The following is an 18,942-nucleotide window of genomic DNA, read 5'->3' on the forward strand; positions in this document are numbered from 1 at the left end:
TTCATTAGTTTTTTATATATATATATATGCTAATATAAATATGAAAAAAAAACTAATGAAAACTATCCATCAACATGGTGGTTCTTAAAATTGACAATTGCATAATGTAATATATATTTATATTTTTTTATATATCTATATGCAATATCACTTGCAGGAGCTTTCCATATAAATAGTGTGTATTTAGAACATAACTGTTTAAGCATGTTTTTATAACCAGTTAATTTTCCTTAAAAAAAAAAAGCAATGATATGTGCCAAAGGTAAAGAACCTTTGCTTTTCATTACTTCATTCAAACTTTTCTTTCTGGTGTGTAACATATTCATAGTTTGTTGCCAACATAACATTTCTTATATGAGGTGTGGTAAATTTAAATTTTGGTTGTCATGATTATCAACTTGAAACCTTGGTAAGGAAAAGATAATTCTACAAAAAACCAGAATACAAGGTTTATAATTGTGTTTTTCTATTATGTGCTTTCCTCCTGGCTATGGTAGCTGTTACCTTGTATATCGGTAAATTTCTCACTTTTTTGCCAAGATTTTGCCATCTCTTTTAACAATCCTTGGAAATAGTCCTTATTAGATCTGATGTTACGGTAACAAGCTTAGTCAATGGCAGTGGTCTGTTTTAGAATGCAACAAGCACTAACTTCACTGACCTGTATCAAAACTAATGAAACAAGAAGAAATTCTCTACACTCCGACTTCTATGATACAACTCCAAAATTTAGTCCTTACTACATCCCTTTATATTAGCGGTTTTAGGTTTCCTGCAAGATATGAGCACCTGGGTCTTTGGTTTATTCTGTTTCCCCAAGGGAATACTTGGATAAATTCTAGATATGCAACACTTCTCCATATTTATTGCACTCCTATGTATATGGGTTTCCATGTTGATGGGTTTCATTGAAGAAAGTGATTTATTAAAAACTTGTTTATGAGCAACCTACTTGACAGAAATGGTTTTTATTCATATTTATCTCCAACACTTTTGAAAAAGGAAAAAGGAAAAAGTTTGTACATTCACATTTCTAGCATGCAATGGACAATATATACCTAATATACATTTTTAACAGTGACACTTACTACTCCTTAACCACGCATGCACCTTGTACACATTCCTCTATGGAATTTCGCATGAATTGGTACACACCGGAATGTGTGTTCTGAGTGTATATATGTTGTTAGAATTGTGATTGTTTTGTGTTCTTGCTTATTGATACCTGCTACAGTGGTACCATCTTGCTACAGTGATAGTGCCACTGACAAAGATAATTCATTCTGAAATCTCATTCCTTAGCTGGAAATAGGATTTCTCATAGATTTCTATAGAAAATCATTTAATTTGTTTTGGCCCAAAATTTAAAGATACATTTTATAAATAAGTATTAAAAAATTGATAATAGGCCGAGATAAACAACTTCACAATTAGATGAAGTATTATTCAAAGGAAGATACTAAAGATATTTAGATGCTTTTATTTTACACAGTGTACACAGCCCAGTCTGGTTTGTGGGTAAAATAAAAAGGTGTGATAAAATGATGTGGGTCAGCAGGGCCACGGTGATGGCATTTGTTTCTCCTAGAATGGTCCTGGTCAGCTCACTTCCCTGTCTCATCTATACAGATGGAAAAGATAAACCACTGTTCAGACATTCTTGAAGCTTGATGTTAAGAGTGTGAACTGAAAACATTCAAGTCTAGGTTTGTTTGTAGAAAAAGGAATTTCGTTTAAGCTTTTATTCATTCTTTTACATGCTATAGCTCAAAAGATATCTGAAAGGAAAATAGAGGAAAAATTTTGGGAGTGATTCCGATGCAGATACAAATTAATAGGGGTGACAGTAATTTCATAATTGGGAGGGGGGGGGGAATTCTGCTCACAACAGGACAGCATGTTAGCATGTACATCCATGTAAACAAAAATGTTCATTAGCCGAGGTAAAAAAACTATGCTAAGAATAGCATAAATTCAGTGGTGCAAGGTGATTGCATATGTTATCTCTCTCTCAAATATATAACAATAACAATTTACAATAATTTAAAAAAAAAAATGTTCTGCAGAGTATCTCATTTTATCAAAGTTCCACTGCTTATCAAAATATTGAATATTTTCGAAAACATTTATGAACCAGGACACTACCTTCTAAATATAGAAGAAAATCCAGAGGATTTTAATATTTGGAATATATTATTCTGAGCAATGTACAGTAAATACTGTGCCATAACTAGCATTCCTGTGCAAGAATTTGCATTTAGGCCCCTTCTGACCCATTCCAGGACCCCTTTCAAATAGGCCCTGTGCAGGTGCACCTGCCTAGTTATAGCACTGAATGTATATAAATACAGTTTACTCACTTTCCGAGGAGTAGCAGGGAAAGAGCTAATACTCGATACCGAGTTATCATCTTCAGAAAATGAGATTCCAAAACCATGAGATATTGCAGAAACCATGCTATGATCCATCTGAGTAATACCCTGTTTTAAAAACGAGAAGAAAAATATAATTCCAAGAGTTTCATATTTCTTTACATTTATATAAATCAAAATATTCACATTTAGAATCGCTCTGGTTAATTATCTACTCATGAAATCCAAACAATAATATCTAATTTTTTTTGGAAAAATTCCTGGAAAAAACTGAATTTTAAAGGCAGCCATAACAGAAATACATGGGGAAAATACAAAGAACCATAATTTATGAATAATATTTTGAATTTTTTATTAATGAATTGGTGTTAGGCACAAAAAACATTACAATATGTTCAAGAATGTATCAAAAAATAATCTAATCAACCTATTCATTAATATTTACTAGATATTTTGCCTCCAGATAAATATTCCCCACAACTTGATGAATAAAATTGGTACATGTCAGAATGTGCTGTGCACCTAATGTGATTTTTTTTTTTTTGAAGAATGCCTATTACGTGTTCAAGTTCTGCCATCTGGCTTCCAAATTCAGAAGCAAACAACTCGGCAGGTTATTTTGTGTTATATAACAGTTCATACTTTAACTGGACTACTGGTACTTAACAGTACATGCACCTCTCACACATTCCTCTATGGAATTTCTAAGGAATAGATACATGCTGGAATGTGTGTTCCAAGTTGTACGTGTGGCCCTGATGTCATCAGAATTATGCTTCCTTCATGTTCTTGCTAGTGCTGCCATCCTTTTTCCATACTTTGAAATAAAGATGGTAAATGCTTGAATTTCCATATTATGCCAGTAGTAGGTCTGTCTGCTCTCTGTTGAGTTTTTTTAAATGGGGGGACCGGCTAACATTTGGCGCCTCAAAGTTGGAAACTAACCATACTGCAATCACAATAACAGAGCTATAAATAAAGATGTATGTCCCTTACATGATTACAGTCGAACTTGGTTAATTCTAAGTCCAAAATCATTGGAAAAAGTTCAAATTATCCAATTTATCTGACCTGAATCTGTAACATGACTACAAATTGCAATTTAATCAACGTTCTTATATGATAATTATCAATTATTAAAATTTTATCAGTTATGAAACTTTCTCAAATTCAAATAATTGATAATTATAATAACTGATCTTAGTTGCTACATGATTCCATTGTTTTGGAAAAAAATCAACAATCACTGCAGGATTTCTTAACCATGCTCAAAGTTTGATTTCTGGAATGATTCATGATCATCCGTTATGAAACTTTCCCAATCATGCTTATAATTATACTATCAAAGAAATATACTTTCATTAATGTATTACAATTTGTACTTCCATACTTTCCATACTTTTAGCGATTCAGATTTTGAATGATACACCTTGATCTGTAGGTTGAACAACATAATCAGTGTTAAGTGGTACACATTCTCGATGTACTCCAGCTGGACGAAGTTAAAATGGGCATTAACTTATAAAAGAAACGGTAGAGAGAAAAACAATATTCACACTTTTATTTGTTGAACATTTGTTTTTTAACAACTTGGTAGAGAAGACTTTGGTAGAGAAGACAACTTGTAGAATTTTTTCAAACTAAATTTGCTCGTACAAAAATCATGATTTTTTCTCTAACTTCAAATTATTCAAACATTTGGAAAAAAAATTGAATTAAACAAGAAATTTTAACATTAAATTAGATAGAAAACTCAAGGGGAGTTTGTAAGAGTTTGAATTAGCCAAGTTCTACTTTATATAATGAAAACTACATTATTCCCAAGAGTGAACCAATAACTTTTAAGCATGCTGATAAAAAAATATAAAAAGAATATTGATTGATCTCTTATATTATTATGATAAGAGAAAACAATCAAATATTCTTATTACATTATGATTCAATTATTTTTGATGTAGATGAATAATTCCAATCATTTCCCCAGAAATTGTATTGAAAAAACAGGAATCATTCTAGCGCTGTCCTACCTGCTGTAATGTATCCATCTCAAACTTCAGATCTAATAAGTTATCCACACCAAAGTCTGTGGAGTTTTCAGCTACTATGGCATTATTATCACATTTATTAGCTCCATCTACACCATTCACGTTCATTGGCTCCTACAAAGAAATAATGTAAACATATTTTCAAATCTCTCATGTTTACATTTTGGAAATATGGACACACAAAAAACAACATTAGTATACTGTGTAATAAGAAACAGTTAAAGACTTTACAAGACAAATAGGAATTTACAAAAAGTTTATATGACCACAAATTTTCTAAACATACAAAAGTAACATGGGGAACTAGAATGCAATTCAAAATTTATTATTAATTGAAAGGCTTGGAAAATTTGTTTTCTCTTCAATGTTGTTCCCACAACAGCAGTTAGCACGCTCAGGATATAAATTCAGATCTTTTGGAAATAGAAAATGTTTAACTATATATGTTCCCGCTATAACATATATAGGATCTATAACAACATGAAACTAATATGTAAAAACTCTTGATTAAATTTTGTGAAAATATGAATCTTAAAAGGGCTAATTACAAATCATTTGAATGACTACAGAGATTAAATTACGAAAAAAAAAATTGTTCACCACCTCAAAATATGAATAAATCTCTTGAAATTTCAAAATGCCAGTGTTAGAGAAAACATAAAGAAGGAACTTGAGTCTTGGGCCCAAGAAAATTTTGTTCAATATCTGATACAAAATTTTAATCAACTCACTAAATATGTTATGGTAAAAAACAAAGAAAATTACTTTCATTATTTTTGTCTTTTAAAAATATTTTATAAAATTTGTACCTTCAATAATATATTATCTGAAATATATAATATCCGTTACACATCAAACTCCAAGTAATTCTGAATACAAACGATTCTTACCGAATAAACTGGTTCAGAAGCATTGCCATTTGTATTTTTAGAATCTGTTGTTGATTCTGGGGAAGCCTAAAAGAAAGCCCAAAGAAAATTGTATATGTAAAGAAGACTGTGTGAAGAGATATATATTCATAACTGAAAAAGTTTCCGAAATGTTCCAATAGTGTGGGACGAAAATGTTGAATAAAAACTTAACATGATAAAAAAATTTAAAATAAATTAAAATAATGAGTGGAAAAAGGTGAATTCCATGCTCAGATGGCGAAATGCAACAAGTAACTTATCAAAATTTCACGAAGGTAAATTTGTGAACTAGTGATACTGTGGCTTTACAGATCACCCAAGTGACCCGTGGTAGAATTCCAGAGCATTTAAATGGCCTGTGGCACATTTTCAGATCACTTAAATGACCCGGGACACGGTTCCAGAACACTTAAATGATCTGTGACACATTTAGAGATCCTTTGAGTGACATGTGACATAGTTTTAGAGCACTTAAACGGTTCCCAGTGTGGTTCTACATCACTCACGTTACACGCTGCACATTCTCAGATTATTTAAGTGATCTGTGGCATATAATTACAGATCACTTGAGTGATGCGTGGCACAGTTCCAGAGTACTTAAGCAGCCCAGACACATTTCCAGATCACTTGGATCTGCGAAACATTTAGAGGTCGCTAAAGTGGATCTGTAGGGCACTTATCAATAGGGGGAATGTTACTTCAAGTGACTCAGGGCAGGTTTTTCTCGTTTTTGGCGCACCTTGTAAGATGCCATTAAAAATATTTCATATTTTCATAAAGGGTGGTTGATGACGTAAGCATTATCCAACCCCCCCCCCCTTTTCATGAAAAGTCAGCAAATTGGGAATCTCCTCCCCCTCATCTATGCTGACGTAACACCCGAATGACCCCTTTAGAAAAAATACAGGCAATGATCCACTCTCTATACAGAAAAAAAATTAACTCCTTTTGTGTTCAATGGAACATACCAACCTTTTTTTTGTTCTTCCTGTAAAGTTGAGAATTTTTATGTACCAGGTTTTCATTATAAGGTTATGATATCTGAGAATTAGTACTTATTTTTATTATAAGTGTACAATGCTGACAAAACTTTTAAATATCATATTAATTCATTGTACCGTATTTAACATGCTGATAACGTTGTCAGTGTACTAAATAACTTTTTGAATTTTTTTTAGGCCTTAAAACTAACATGACCAACCAAAAAATTACATGCTAATTATTTCATATCCTCCTCAAAATTTGGTAGTAAAAGGGTTTAAATATTGGTTTTTTCTCTCTCAAAAATCAAGTGTTTGCATTTGTTCTCTTCTCCAAGCACAAGATTCAATTCTGATGACAAATATCATTGACATTAGCTTCTCCCCACCCGCAAATACAACAAAGCATATTGCAAATTTCATTCATTCTTACGGATAATCACGCTAATGGAACAATCATTAAACAAGCCACAAACTCATGTTAAAACATGACTTGCCTCTCTCCTGCCGTTAACATGCCGCCTGTTCTCTTCTTCCTCTTCTTCATTCTGTTGCTCCATGGCTTTTGCAATTTCCTTCCTTTTAAGCTCCAGGGCAGCATGAAACAAGTCTCTTAAGGCACATACAACCTGTGCTGCCTGCAAAAACAAATGAAAAAAAAAAAAAAAAAATTTTAACTTTTAAAATACGCAGTAACTAAATTTATGCATGGAAAATGCTTTAAAATTTGTATCAAACCATTTTTATTTGGAGATACCCTTTTCCTCCTCCATCCAAGGAAATAAGAAAATGACTGATACATGGTCAAGTTTATCTTGCTATTAATTTTAGTCACTTCTGATGCACCACCAGTTATGTCTCCTCTTCAATATAAACATTGGTTACAACCTCATATTATTAAAAATTTAACTAAAAATAAAACATCTTTTTACTGCTTGAAAAACAATGCGAGTCCAACATATATTCAAAATATAGTAAAAATTATGAAATCTGGACTATTTTTGACCTATACTATACTGATTATATTTTGGATCAACTTTTCATTAAACTTTCAATTAAAACAAACCCTCCCTCTTCCTTGAAACTTTACATATACAAGTTACAAATTCAGCTTACAGTTTTTTCAGTCTTGATACCAAAGAACTGATGACCGGTCTGTGGGCATCCAAAAACATAACCAAAGGATCGGCTGTCATTGACATCTTGAGAAATGAAAGATATTTTATGGACAGGATGGTGATGTAAAACCTCCTAAAAAAAGTCAGGTATATAATTCAGATAAATTCATGCACTAATTCTCTTTCACATTCTTATTACATAGTTAAGCTGAAATAAAAACACACTGTTTTGCAAGTACCAAAAACATTAAACTCTTTCATATAGTCTTCATGCATACAAACTTCAAACAATTGTACATATTTGCTATTATGTTTCACTTAGACACAAATGTCAAAATAATTAATTATACAGTAAAACCTGTCTTCAACGGAATCACAAGGGACCAAGATTTTTTTCCATTGAACACAGGTTTATGCTTAATAAAGGTTCAATTGATATAATGTGTAAAATTATGTAACGATCTCATGTAATTGAAATAAAATAATTAATTAGTTTATAATTACTAAATACTGCACTTAGGTTTTGACAGCATCTGTATAAAATTCCAACCTACACTGTTTTTCTTCTAAAATAACGGCATTTACATTCTTTTTAACTACCTCAAAAATTTTCAATTAGGGTGGCAATATCTGTCGTGTAGGGCTGTTTGTACATTATTGCCTATATTATTTGTACATCATTTTCAAATGGGAGAAAGCATGACTTTCAGCTTTTCAAGGAGTCAAAAGTTTTGGAATGGCATTGGTATCAAAATTATTAGACGAAAAAGTTATGGATTGAGCAAAGGAAATGTTGAAGAAAGTAAGGAATAATGTTTATGTAATCCTCAGCATCAGTTCTGTAACTAGAAATTTTGTGAGGGAAAGAGCAACATGAATTAGCCACACCTATCACTGTAAAGTTCGATGATTTTATAACGGTGTTTTTGTTCCCATCTAAAATTTGCAATCCCTAAATTTTGCTGAAAGGGCACCTGCCCTTTTCCTCTATCTAATTAATTCTGGCCTTGCTCAGACTTGCAATAACTGAATGTACACAGCTTGCATACAACTTTGTAAGCCTTGTATATCATTTGGAAATTCAACCCTTACTCTGATTTCTCCCGTAGAAAAGCATGCTTTTCCAAAAATTTTTGTCACAATTCAAGAAAGCAACTGCTCTACTACATATGGCTTATCAAAGCCCTAGCATCAAGTACAAAAACGTTTTTTGCTAACCTAAAGGTGGATGATGTAGAACTCACATTTGCCAGCATAGATTGCGTAAACAGTTTCAGTGAAGCAGTTTAACATTTTGTATGACCTTTTGATCTATTGATCACCAAACACTAACACCATTTATGTGAAATTTTCCATTAAAGGGTACAATTTTCCTTTCCGTTGCCATGTTAGACAGGTTCTATTTAATCCAGGTTTTTAAATATGTATTTTGACATTGAAATCACGGGACCATGATTTTTTTTCATTGAAGACAGGTTTCAGCTTAATACAGGTTTTACTGTAGCGATATATATATATTATGCAGAGTAATTGTATCTCATACTTACCCCTGTTTTTTCATCCTTTATGCGAATTCCTAGCAGTGAAATGTTCAGAAATATACGATGCTTGTGTTCACCAGATGACTTCACCGCAACCTATTAATATGAAAAAGAAATGAAAATATTAAAATAAAAAGCAATAGAAAAAAAAAATTTAACTTACTTTTGACCGCCCCCCCCCCCAATTCATGACCAAATTGCACAATATTTTATACAAATACCCCGCCACAACAGGCAAATTGCCCAACGAGGTGGCTGACTTAAGAACATCATGGATCCCCGAGCCATTTTTTGGAGGCCCTACCTACTACTGCTACACCACACATGCACCCCGCCCACACCCTCCCCCGCGGAACCCCCAACGAATGGGTACATGCAGGAATGTGCGTGTACGTGTAGTGAAACCTGATGTGAAGTTTTTGTTTCTCTGTAATGCTTGTTATGTGTAGTGCTGCCATCTGCCACCAGTTTTTCTAACTATGAGTGAAGTGTTATGATTGAATGATTTGTCGTTGTAGGACTGTTGCTCTCTGTGGCGAGACTTTTTAACGGGGAGATCGGCTCGCATTTGCACCTTGAAGTTGGGAACCACAGAAAACCAACTTCAGCCGACCACCACTGTGGGGTTCGAACCCGGATCCTCGCATCGCGAGGATTATATAAGGATATATAAGGACTTATATAAGGATTATATAAGATAACTGGTTACTTAAATAGCATATTTGAGATGTTTAAAAAAATTGGATGTTAATTCCACATGTTTTTCTTTGTAATTAATGTAAATTAACTTCTTTAATTAAAATATCTAATTATGATTTTAGAACTTTTGGCTGCACAAAAAACTCACCACGGATGTTGATGCTGTCATCTATCTGCTATTTTTTAAATCTGTTACATCTTTTTTAGTTTTTAAATTGGAATATATTTGAATATAAAAAAATAATAATATATTTGATATAAGAAAATTATATACTTAGAAAACTTTATCACTAAAATATAATAAATCTTTTAAATTAGAATAATATGAATTTTCAAAATTTACAAAAAAACAATTGCCAATAGCAACTGCTGAACCTAAATAATAATTTCTGATGTTGATGTTAAGATGTCGATAAGGCTCATCACGCAAATTATTTACGTTAATGTTGCGTTGATAGAGCATTACAGTCGAATCCCGTTATAACAAACTCCAGCAGACCAGAAAAATCACTTTGTTGTAACGAAATTTTGTTATAAAGGAATTCCAAGTTTTTGCATTGTTACTATGTAAACTTATCTGGAGAATTCGAAAAGTTTTTGTAAAAAACAAGATTTTCTCTCCAACAGTATTAGTTAAAACGTGATTTGACTATTATTTTTGTACTGCATAGATATACAGATGTGAAAAATAATTTGATAAACAAAAATTATCAAATGCAGTGTAATGCTTTACTAATTGTAAATAGTACTCAGGGCCAGAACTGGAAGAGGGGGAGGGCAGAGGTGATTGCCCCTGGCAGAAAAATTTAGGGAACGGCAAGTTTTAGGGGGGAAACAAAGAACATCATTATATAAAATTATAAAATTTTAAGTTGGAAGGGGCAGCAAGAATCCTAGTTATGGCCCTGCATGTACTTGACTACATATCATCACCGATAGATGGCAGTATATTTTTTATATTTTTGGAAATCTGCCCCCTCCCTAAAATATCCAACCGCAAGCTGCCACTGATATTTGTTGAATTCAATTGGCGATATTGATCATTAGATGATTATGTATGGAATAGTTCTTTTCTAGAATGTTATGGAGAGCAATGAACAAACAACTAAAGTGAGGAAGTGTCAAAAATATCTTCACAAGGTATTTTTTCAGCACATCAAAAGTAAATTAAAAATTTACCTTCAATTTCTGCAAAGCATCTTGGCACATCCGATTACCTCTTGCCTCAAAGACACTTTCGATACCAATGATTTTTGCCTTGAAGTTGATACCATCACCACTGAATCGTTCGGGATCATTTTTCTCTGGAAAGTTTAAAAACAAAATTATATCAACAGATAACTGCAGCAAATAACAGTATAGTGGAATCTGTATTAAATGTTTTGCTAGTTAAGGAAGTCTTATTTCTATTCTCATTTTTTAAAAAATATTAATTTATATTTCTAGTAGCCCCCAGCTTTAAAAATTGAAATAACGGGCCTGGTCTGATTTCCAATTTATAATATAAATGTATTAAAGGAGGGAAAAAACAATCCAGATGAATATATATCAAGCAGGCTCCTATGTGTATAAAAAACTTTTTTTTCAAATGCATGATTGAGATGTTTGATTGCTTATTTAAGAATGTTTTGCAAGAAGTGATGCTTTCAATTACAAAAGGAGGAAAATATTACAAGAATAGGCCTATGTATACAGGGTGGTAACTATCAACCGCCCAATAATTATCTATGTGATTCCTTGTGATCTAAAACTGATATGGAAACGTGTTTTCGATTTTGTAATCTGACGCATAATTAATGAGTTATAACACTTCAAATCCTGCAGAATTCACCAAACGTATAACTTGGAATTTTTGGAAATGCATAAAATGTAATAACCCTCACAAAGAAATTCAGAAAATGAAAGATATAAAAACCAGTTTTTTTCCCTCGCACAAGGAAAAATAAAACTTTTTCAAGTCAATCAGAATATGTTCTTTGCATCTCATAACGCCAGCTTTACAGCAGAGGCTCCAACATGAAAAAAACATTGGGGGAGGGCGATTGAAAGAGCTGCTGGTCGTCCTGTATATACGGGACTAAAGTGCATACCAAGAGAGGAAACGCAATGCACATTGCACTGTTTTTCCAGAAATTATTGTGGGGAGGGCTCAGTCCACTTAAAAAATTTATTGGGTGGGTGGGGGGGGGGGGCAAATGGCCTCAGCCCCTTGGTTCTGGCGACTTATCATCTGGTGGCAGCGTCAGCAATTGTGAGCTTGGCATGAGTCAGGTCCCATGTGTACAGTCCCTTTTAGTGCACACGAGCTCCAAGGAAAGATTGAAATATTTGTTGCCTTTGTAGTCTAGTGGCCTAGGGGATTCACCTGGAAAGTGAAAGGATCTGGGTTCAATTCCCTGCAAAGTTTAATTTTCTCTTTTTCAAAAAAATTCATCTTCGCAACAGCCAGTTGTTCAAACCTTCGTATGGTAGCGGAGAGTGAAGTCATCCTTTGATATATAGACATGTATCACAAGTTGGCGATTACAAAAAAAGTAATTTGGCTCCTACCATGCATCAGCCCATTGAACTTTGGCTAAGGATCTCCAGCCATTTCGCGAAATGGCCAGCCAAAGTCAGAATCATCTATGCAATTCAGACTTTGCAAGTTTTCTAAGAGTTTTGGCCAAAGTGGCTGGCCGGCCTACTCACAAATTGGCCGCACTTCGGGCTTTGGCAGTAACATATATTCTGATGTTAAACTGCTACCTCTTGATATAATAGTCTCTGTACAACAATATTTTTCTTGGTCTGCAGAATATAATTATATCGAGGTTCCACTGAATTTGAATGTGGTTTACAAAAAAAGTTATTCCCACAAAAGGGGATTGTTTTGATACAAAAAAAAGTTAAAATTTTCATCCATAGAGGGTGCTGCACGAAAGCAAATCACTGGAAATATGCCAATCAGAGTTCTGTAAAATTCAGTGTGTATGATTAACAGCTTGTTTCTGAATTTTTCTGTTGCTGGCACTTTCAAAAGGTTTTCATTGCGATGTTGACATTGTCACTATTGGTGAAGTTGCTTTACCTCACCCACGAATTACCAGCTGAAGCTTTACAAACCTTTCAGACAAAGAAGAGGTTGAATGAAGGTTCAGTTCTCTATTGACAAAAATTTGAACTAAAAACTTTTTTCTGTACAAAAAATCCCTCTTCACAAAAATAACTTTTGCAAACATACCAATTCCTTCAATTTTTATGAATTTTTGAAGTATATACTAATTTATGGAACACACTGCACTCTGTCTCACACAGTAAGTTGCCATGACAATTGGTTTGATACAGTAAGAAATGAAATAAATTACAAAAAATTGAATAATTTTCAACTGATAACTAAGTATGCTTACCTTTACTGGCTTTGTTCCGCCTGAAAACCCAAGAATCTTTAAGGTCCTTACTGGTTTTGCTTTCCCTCCTATTGGTTTTAGCAGGAGAGGATGGAGATTCTTCTTCATCTGGAAGCTCACTGTAAGAAGTATGGTTACGGTCTTTCTTCTCTTCCTCATTCTTAGAAGCATCTTTGTTTGACTTCATGTTTCAAGTGCCCTGGAAAAAAAAAACCAATTTAGTTCAAAAAAGGAATAACATGAATATGCATTATTAGGAATTTTAATGGGAACAAAGGATCAAAAATAGATTTCTATGAAAACAGTTTTAAATATTGAAAAACTATTCAATCGAATGGATTAGGATTAAAAGTACAGTACTCACTTCAGCTAGGGCTTAACAAATCCCAGGCACCAGGTTTGCATGTAGCAAGGATCTATACAGGCTTTTTTTTTTTTAAATTTAATATGATCATCACGTATTCCCAAGAGATCTTTACGATCTGTCCAGGGAATTTGTTTTTTTTTTTTATAGGATTCTGTTTTTGTGAAAATTTATTATTTTTGTGAAAAAGATCATTAAATTTGTGGGAAGTGAAATAATGTAGTTAATTTGTCACAAAAGAAATGCCAAATTTATAAAGTTTCATTAATTTGTATTGTGAAGGGTTTGTTTTTCAGATACAGATTTCTGATGATTCGGAGACAAGTATGGCTTTTGCTCTAGAAAAAACAGTCTAAAATTATGCAATTTTTTACTTTCCTGGGACAGAACTCCTTCCCATGTTAACAGACATACTGTAATGAAATCAAAATTTTGTGTCGTCCTTAAACTCCAATTCAGCAATTGCATTTAGAAAAATTTGGGTGCCAATACTGATTTTCTAGTCACCGTGGTGACCTGGCACCTGAAATTAGTCATGCCCTGATGTACTCAATCACAAACTTATCAAAATGTCGCTTTTCACATATATAAACTCCATAACTAAAAACTCCAGTGTTAAGCAAACAGGTAAATCAGATAATGAGCATAAAAACTCATAATCCCCAAAGGGAGTGTTAGGTACATTGTGTTTTAAGACTTCTGACGGAAAATAAGTAAACCTATTCAATTAAGTGTTTTATCTTTTCAAACCATAGTGCCATTCATTACACACCTATCTTATTCTTTCCCTGCATTGAGATGGGAAAGGACTAGAAAAATTATTCAATTATCTACTCTACTGATCAGGTATTCTCATAATTTCAACTGTACTTTAAACATTAATAATAAAAAGAAAAATACGCGATAAAGCTAGTGGATTTTATGACAACATTAATATAAAAACATTTCAACATAATGTTAAAAACAATACAAGAAGTTATCTACACGGGATATTTATAACATATAACTGACATATGATATCTACTTATTTGTAAGGTGACACTGACTCATGAAAGATAAGTTATACACATGCATGTAATCTGACATCCCAGTGAAGGTCTCAATTTAGATTTGACAGTCACACACACAAGTAGGGAAATTTTTTTTATGTATTTGACGCCAGTATTTGTCATGCTACATGTACAAAATAATGAATGAGGCAAAAGATAATTTTTCTCCACCAAAAACATTTAAAGTGAAAATTAATGGAAATCTCTGAAATTAAACATACATAAAAAAAAGAAAAGGGAAGATCAATCTTAGGTTCCATACTTCCAAATACATAAAACATTGTTGCAAATGCCGATTGTTAATTATATAGATGTGCTCCATAAAAAATTCCCGAAATCATGAAAGCTTGATTTTCGGAACTTTGTTTTATATCAGGGGTGGCCAACCCGCGGCATGCATGCCAGAAGTGGCACGCGCGAACGCTTTTCAAAAATTATAGGCTGCCAAACCTGCATTATTAGTGTAGCAGGCTCTCTTAAAATAATGAACTATGTCATGACTTTCTATTCAATGCGTTTTCTAACCTGTTTTTCATCTTTAACTAAAATTTAATAAAATAAAAAAATCTTTCGATTAAATAGGATAAAATTTAAATTTGTTCTAAAAAAAATTTTAGAACTCAAAAGAGTGACACACGGGAATTTTTATTAGAAGACAGTCGAACAATATTTTGCAAGAACGTTGAGAATGTTCGTGTCCCGTAAAAAACAGGGCGTATGGTCTGGGTGTTAAAATACGTAGAGCAACACGAGCGTCGTAAATAATAGTGGTTGTGGCACCGCTTGGAAAAAGGTTGGCCACCCCTGTTTTATACACACACAAAAAATCCTTGAAGGGGAAAAATCTATCCACCCTGAATTAAAAAGAATAAGTATCTAAACGCAAAATGTTTCACATCAAAACTAATATATTTAGAATATTTTCCGATCAAATATAAAGCAAGACTGAATACTCCATCTTTAAAATGATGAATTTACAAACGACATGTAATTTCTGGAAAGTATGTTCCCTGTAGTCATGAATTTATTAGATATTTAAGCAATTATATACTTTATATTTCTTCGAGAAAAGAGGAAAATAAACAGCTCCTTTGTAAATTTCTGTAAGTTCGTTTGAGATTATTATGTTAAACCACAATAAGGGATGAAGGAAAAACACTCATGACATTATAAGATGTAAAGCTTTATTAAAAGTATGCATAAAGGATGGAAACGCAACACGGAAGGGGGGGAGTTTAGCGATTTCAGAGAAAACATTTATCAATGAAACTAGAGAGGGCTAGCTTTTTTTTTTCATTCATTTTATTTTTCCTTCTTTTTTGTTAATTCTTTCTACTCTGGCAAAGAAATGGAAATCATTTGACGTAAAAACAGTTTTTATCAAGTGCGGTTTTCCTTTCTCTCTCTCTCCCCCTTCCACGTTTTTCTTTTTATCGCGCGATCCCGCGGTCAAACGTCAGAATCCAACCGGATACTATGAGCGCCGAGGCTTCCGCTATGGACTTATAAGATTATGGCAGTTTTATTCCGTTTATAGTCCCCGTTAATAGAAGTCAAAAGAATTTTTTTAGGGTCACAGGGATAGTAATCCCGTTCAAAAACCGAAACGATGAATATTTCAATTTTATTTCCGTACATGAAAAAGTTAGAGATTATAAAACTGATACGATTCTTGATACAAATAAGAGCATTAAACATTATAGTATAAATTGTACATGTACGGTAGAACCATGGGGGGAAAGGGGCATATTATCGATATAGAATAGATATTAAATGATCGTTTTTAAACAAAAAAATGAATTTCAATTTGATATTTGGATTTAAATTAACGCCAGAGTCTAACCTCGAATCCAAAGACGCAATTAAGCACAAATCCGGTTAAAATCCACGGTGGTCTCTCACTTATGCGCCGATGCGAGGGAACAAGGAAAAAACCATAGACTTAGGATATAAGGATATTAGGATATAGTATTATTACTCTGTGGAAAAAACGCATAAGTGAACAGCATTATTGCGCTATATATCTTTGACCGGGATTGCAGAAAATCGTCTTATAACCGAGAGGGGTGTATCAGCGAGAAACTACTGTTTTTGTCGGTTGTAACGACATCGAATATTCCGCGAAATTTTGTCGTTATAACCGAAGTATCGTTATAACTTTGATGTTTTCATGACCTTTCAAGTACTAAAAATGTAATCAAATTCAATCAAATAGTAAGTATGAAGTCGCTTTATTATGATCAAAGTGACCATATTTGATCAGGGAAAATACAGAAAAGTGGGATCATGACATCGCTAATTCCCGCTAAACATTTTGCCGGTTGTAGGCGAAAATGCTGCGTAATTGATTATAAATAACTCTTGGTGAGAAATATCAACTCACTCTTGAGTGATAAAGCAAGTCCGCTGATTTTGAATTAATTTCACGGGAAAAAATGAAACGACAAAAATATGTGACATTATTTATATTTATAATTACTGTAATAAGTTATGCAAATTATTTTCATCTGCGATTGTAGTAAAGGTTATGAATTTAAGTAAGCTTCGTTGAAAAGACGGGACATGTTATGAAAAAAGTCGGAAAAGGCAAAATTGTGAAATTTTCTGTGAACTCATTAGGGGTCATTCACGTATTATGTAAGCAGATTTTCAGCCATTTTTGACCCCCCCCCCCCGTCAGCAAAAATTTCGTCAGCAGCTTAGAATATTTTATACCTTCAAAAAGGGGTGGTTGATGACGTATATAAGCAACCTTCAAACCCCCTATCATCAAAAGTCAGCAAATCCGAAACCCCCTCCCCTCTCGATGCTGACGTAATACTTGAATGACCCCCTTACCCCATTAATGATAAATACGGAGTAGCGACAAAAAAAAAAATGTGGCGTTATATCCGAAGTCGTCGCATTTTCATCGGCGTTATAAGTTATAAGCAAGGTTCATTAACATTATTCTCCGTGGGGATCAGAAGGAATCGCCAATTAGTGAATTATTAACCGAGGGGTCGTTAGAAAAGAGTTCAACTGCATATACCAACGTAGATACATATTAGCTCGAACACAACGATGTGTGACGTAGAATCTCAATGTAAAAAATAAAAACCCGAATGGAACACCACAGAGACGAAGGAATTATTTATTTGTCGTGTACGAGCTTTTTCTCTTGAAAATTATATATTTTTTTATTTTCTCCAGTCATTTAAAAACTCTCAGATAATGTGATTCACGATAAGAAAAAAAAAGTAAAAAAACAAAAAACGAGTGGATGTTTCTCCGAGACAAACAAAGCCTCCCAAAGGCGAAATGAGACAGAGAGAGACAACTTCTCTCTCACAAGTCAGTATGATGCCAAACGTCCAATGACGTCAGTGGTTTGGACGAGGAACAGCTGAGCGATTGACAACAAACAAGTGGAAAATATGGGTTTTGAATGGGCTTCCCAGGTGCTTGCTATCATTATATAGTTTCGAAAAACATGCGATTTCTTCCCTATACATCACTAAATAAATCTCTCGTTAGTATATCTTTGAGAAATTGTTTACGGACATTAGAATATACACACACAGTATACCACAGACAAGTTTTGTAGTGTAGTTAAACTAGTTATATATATATATATATATATATATTTTCGAAATTTGAAGGCACATAACAGGCTTCGTAGGTTGAAATACGACAACGACAAACTGTGGACACCCAACAGGACTTGTCAAACGTTAGTGACAAGACCCATTCAGTAATGTCTAGTCTCCATCAGTGCGTCTCAACACATGGGAAAGGCTCAGAGACCTCACTTGCATGCGGAGGGGAATGCCCGTGATGAGATTTGGCGATATCATAGACATAATATAAAGCTTAATCTCATTGTTAATCTTGTGTGTATAGGCGATATGATTTTCGATAGCAAGTATGTGAACGGTAGGTGGGCACTTTTAGCTAGGTAAAGGCCCAAAAACAATCGCTTTATGCGGGGCGGTGCCATGATGCAGTTTAGACGGCTCTGTTCTCCACGTCACTTCGTTCCATAGAAAAGAATCTGATATCGAGAAATAGTTCTCAATGTCAAAAATAAAAATTTCAGCGTTTCAGTAAAAATTTCGCTGTGTAAATTTCTACTGTACGTACAGTACTATCGGTCGAGATTCTATCATGGAACAAACGGAGATCTATATGCCAGGACTGGACGAAGCCAGGTTGCCATGGCGACTAAAAAATTTCGGCATTGACACCTAAAATTTTCTACATGTGGTACTAAATTGGAGTCAAGACAATACAAATTTTTTATAATTCATATCAGCGTATTTATAGACATGGAAGGGGACCACCGTTGTGGCCTGGAAAAACTTAAAGAAATATTATTTTAAAACTGTTTTTCTTTGAAAAAATTTTTTTGGCTCCTAAAAATATTTTCTGGCGCTTAGATTTTTTTGAAACGTCCAGCCCCTGCTATATATGCTAGAGCAGTGATTCTCAACTG

At 33.6% G+C, this 18,942-nt stretch overlaps 1 protein-coding gene across 1 annotated transcript in view; it reads right to left on the bottom strand.

Moving 5' to 3' along the window:
• The window catches only part of LOC149075940 (uncharacterized), a 42,417-nt gene that overhangs the window by 7,729 nt on the left and 15,746 nt on the right, over positions 1 to 18,942 (bottom strand). The window contains exons 2-9 of the mRNA XM_089243457.1: positions 13,056 to 13,254; positions 10,846 to 10,970; positions 8,974 to 9,063; positions 7,425 to 7,559; positions 6,806 to 6,946; positions 5,308 to 5,373; positions 4,400 to 4,531; positions 2,361 to 2,480 (exon numbers count right to left, since the gene is read on the bottom strand). Of these exons, the coding sequence (XP_089099583.1) occupies positions 2,361 to 2,480; positions 4,400 to 4,531; positions 5,308 to 5,373; positions 6,806 to 6,946; positions 7,425 to 7,559; positions 8,974 to 9,063; positions 10,846 to 10,970; positions 13,056 to 13,242 (996 nt within the window). The 5' untranslated portion in view covers positions 13,243 to 13,254. The remainder of the gene's footprint in view (positions 1 to 2,360; positions 2,481 to 4,399; positions 4,532 to 5,307; positions 5,374 to 6,805; positions 6,947 to 7,424; positions 7,560 to 8,973; positions 9,064 to 10,845; positions 10,971 to 13,055; positions 13,255 to 18,942) is intronic.

Source organism: Pholcus phalangioides, unplaced genomic scaffold, assembly GCF_987345545.1.
Source record: "Pholcus phalangioides strain wild (caught in Gottingen) unplaced genomic scaffold, Ppha-v1.0 ptg000015l_1, whole genome shotgun sequence".
Taxonomy (NCBI): Eukaryota; Metazoa; Arthropoda; class Arachnida; order Araneae; family Pholcidae; genus Pholcus; species Pholcus phalangioides.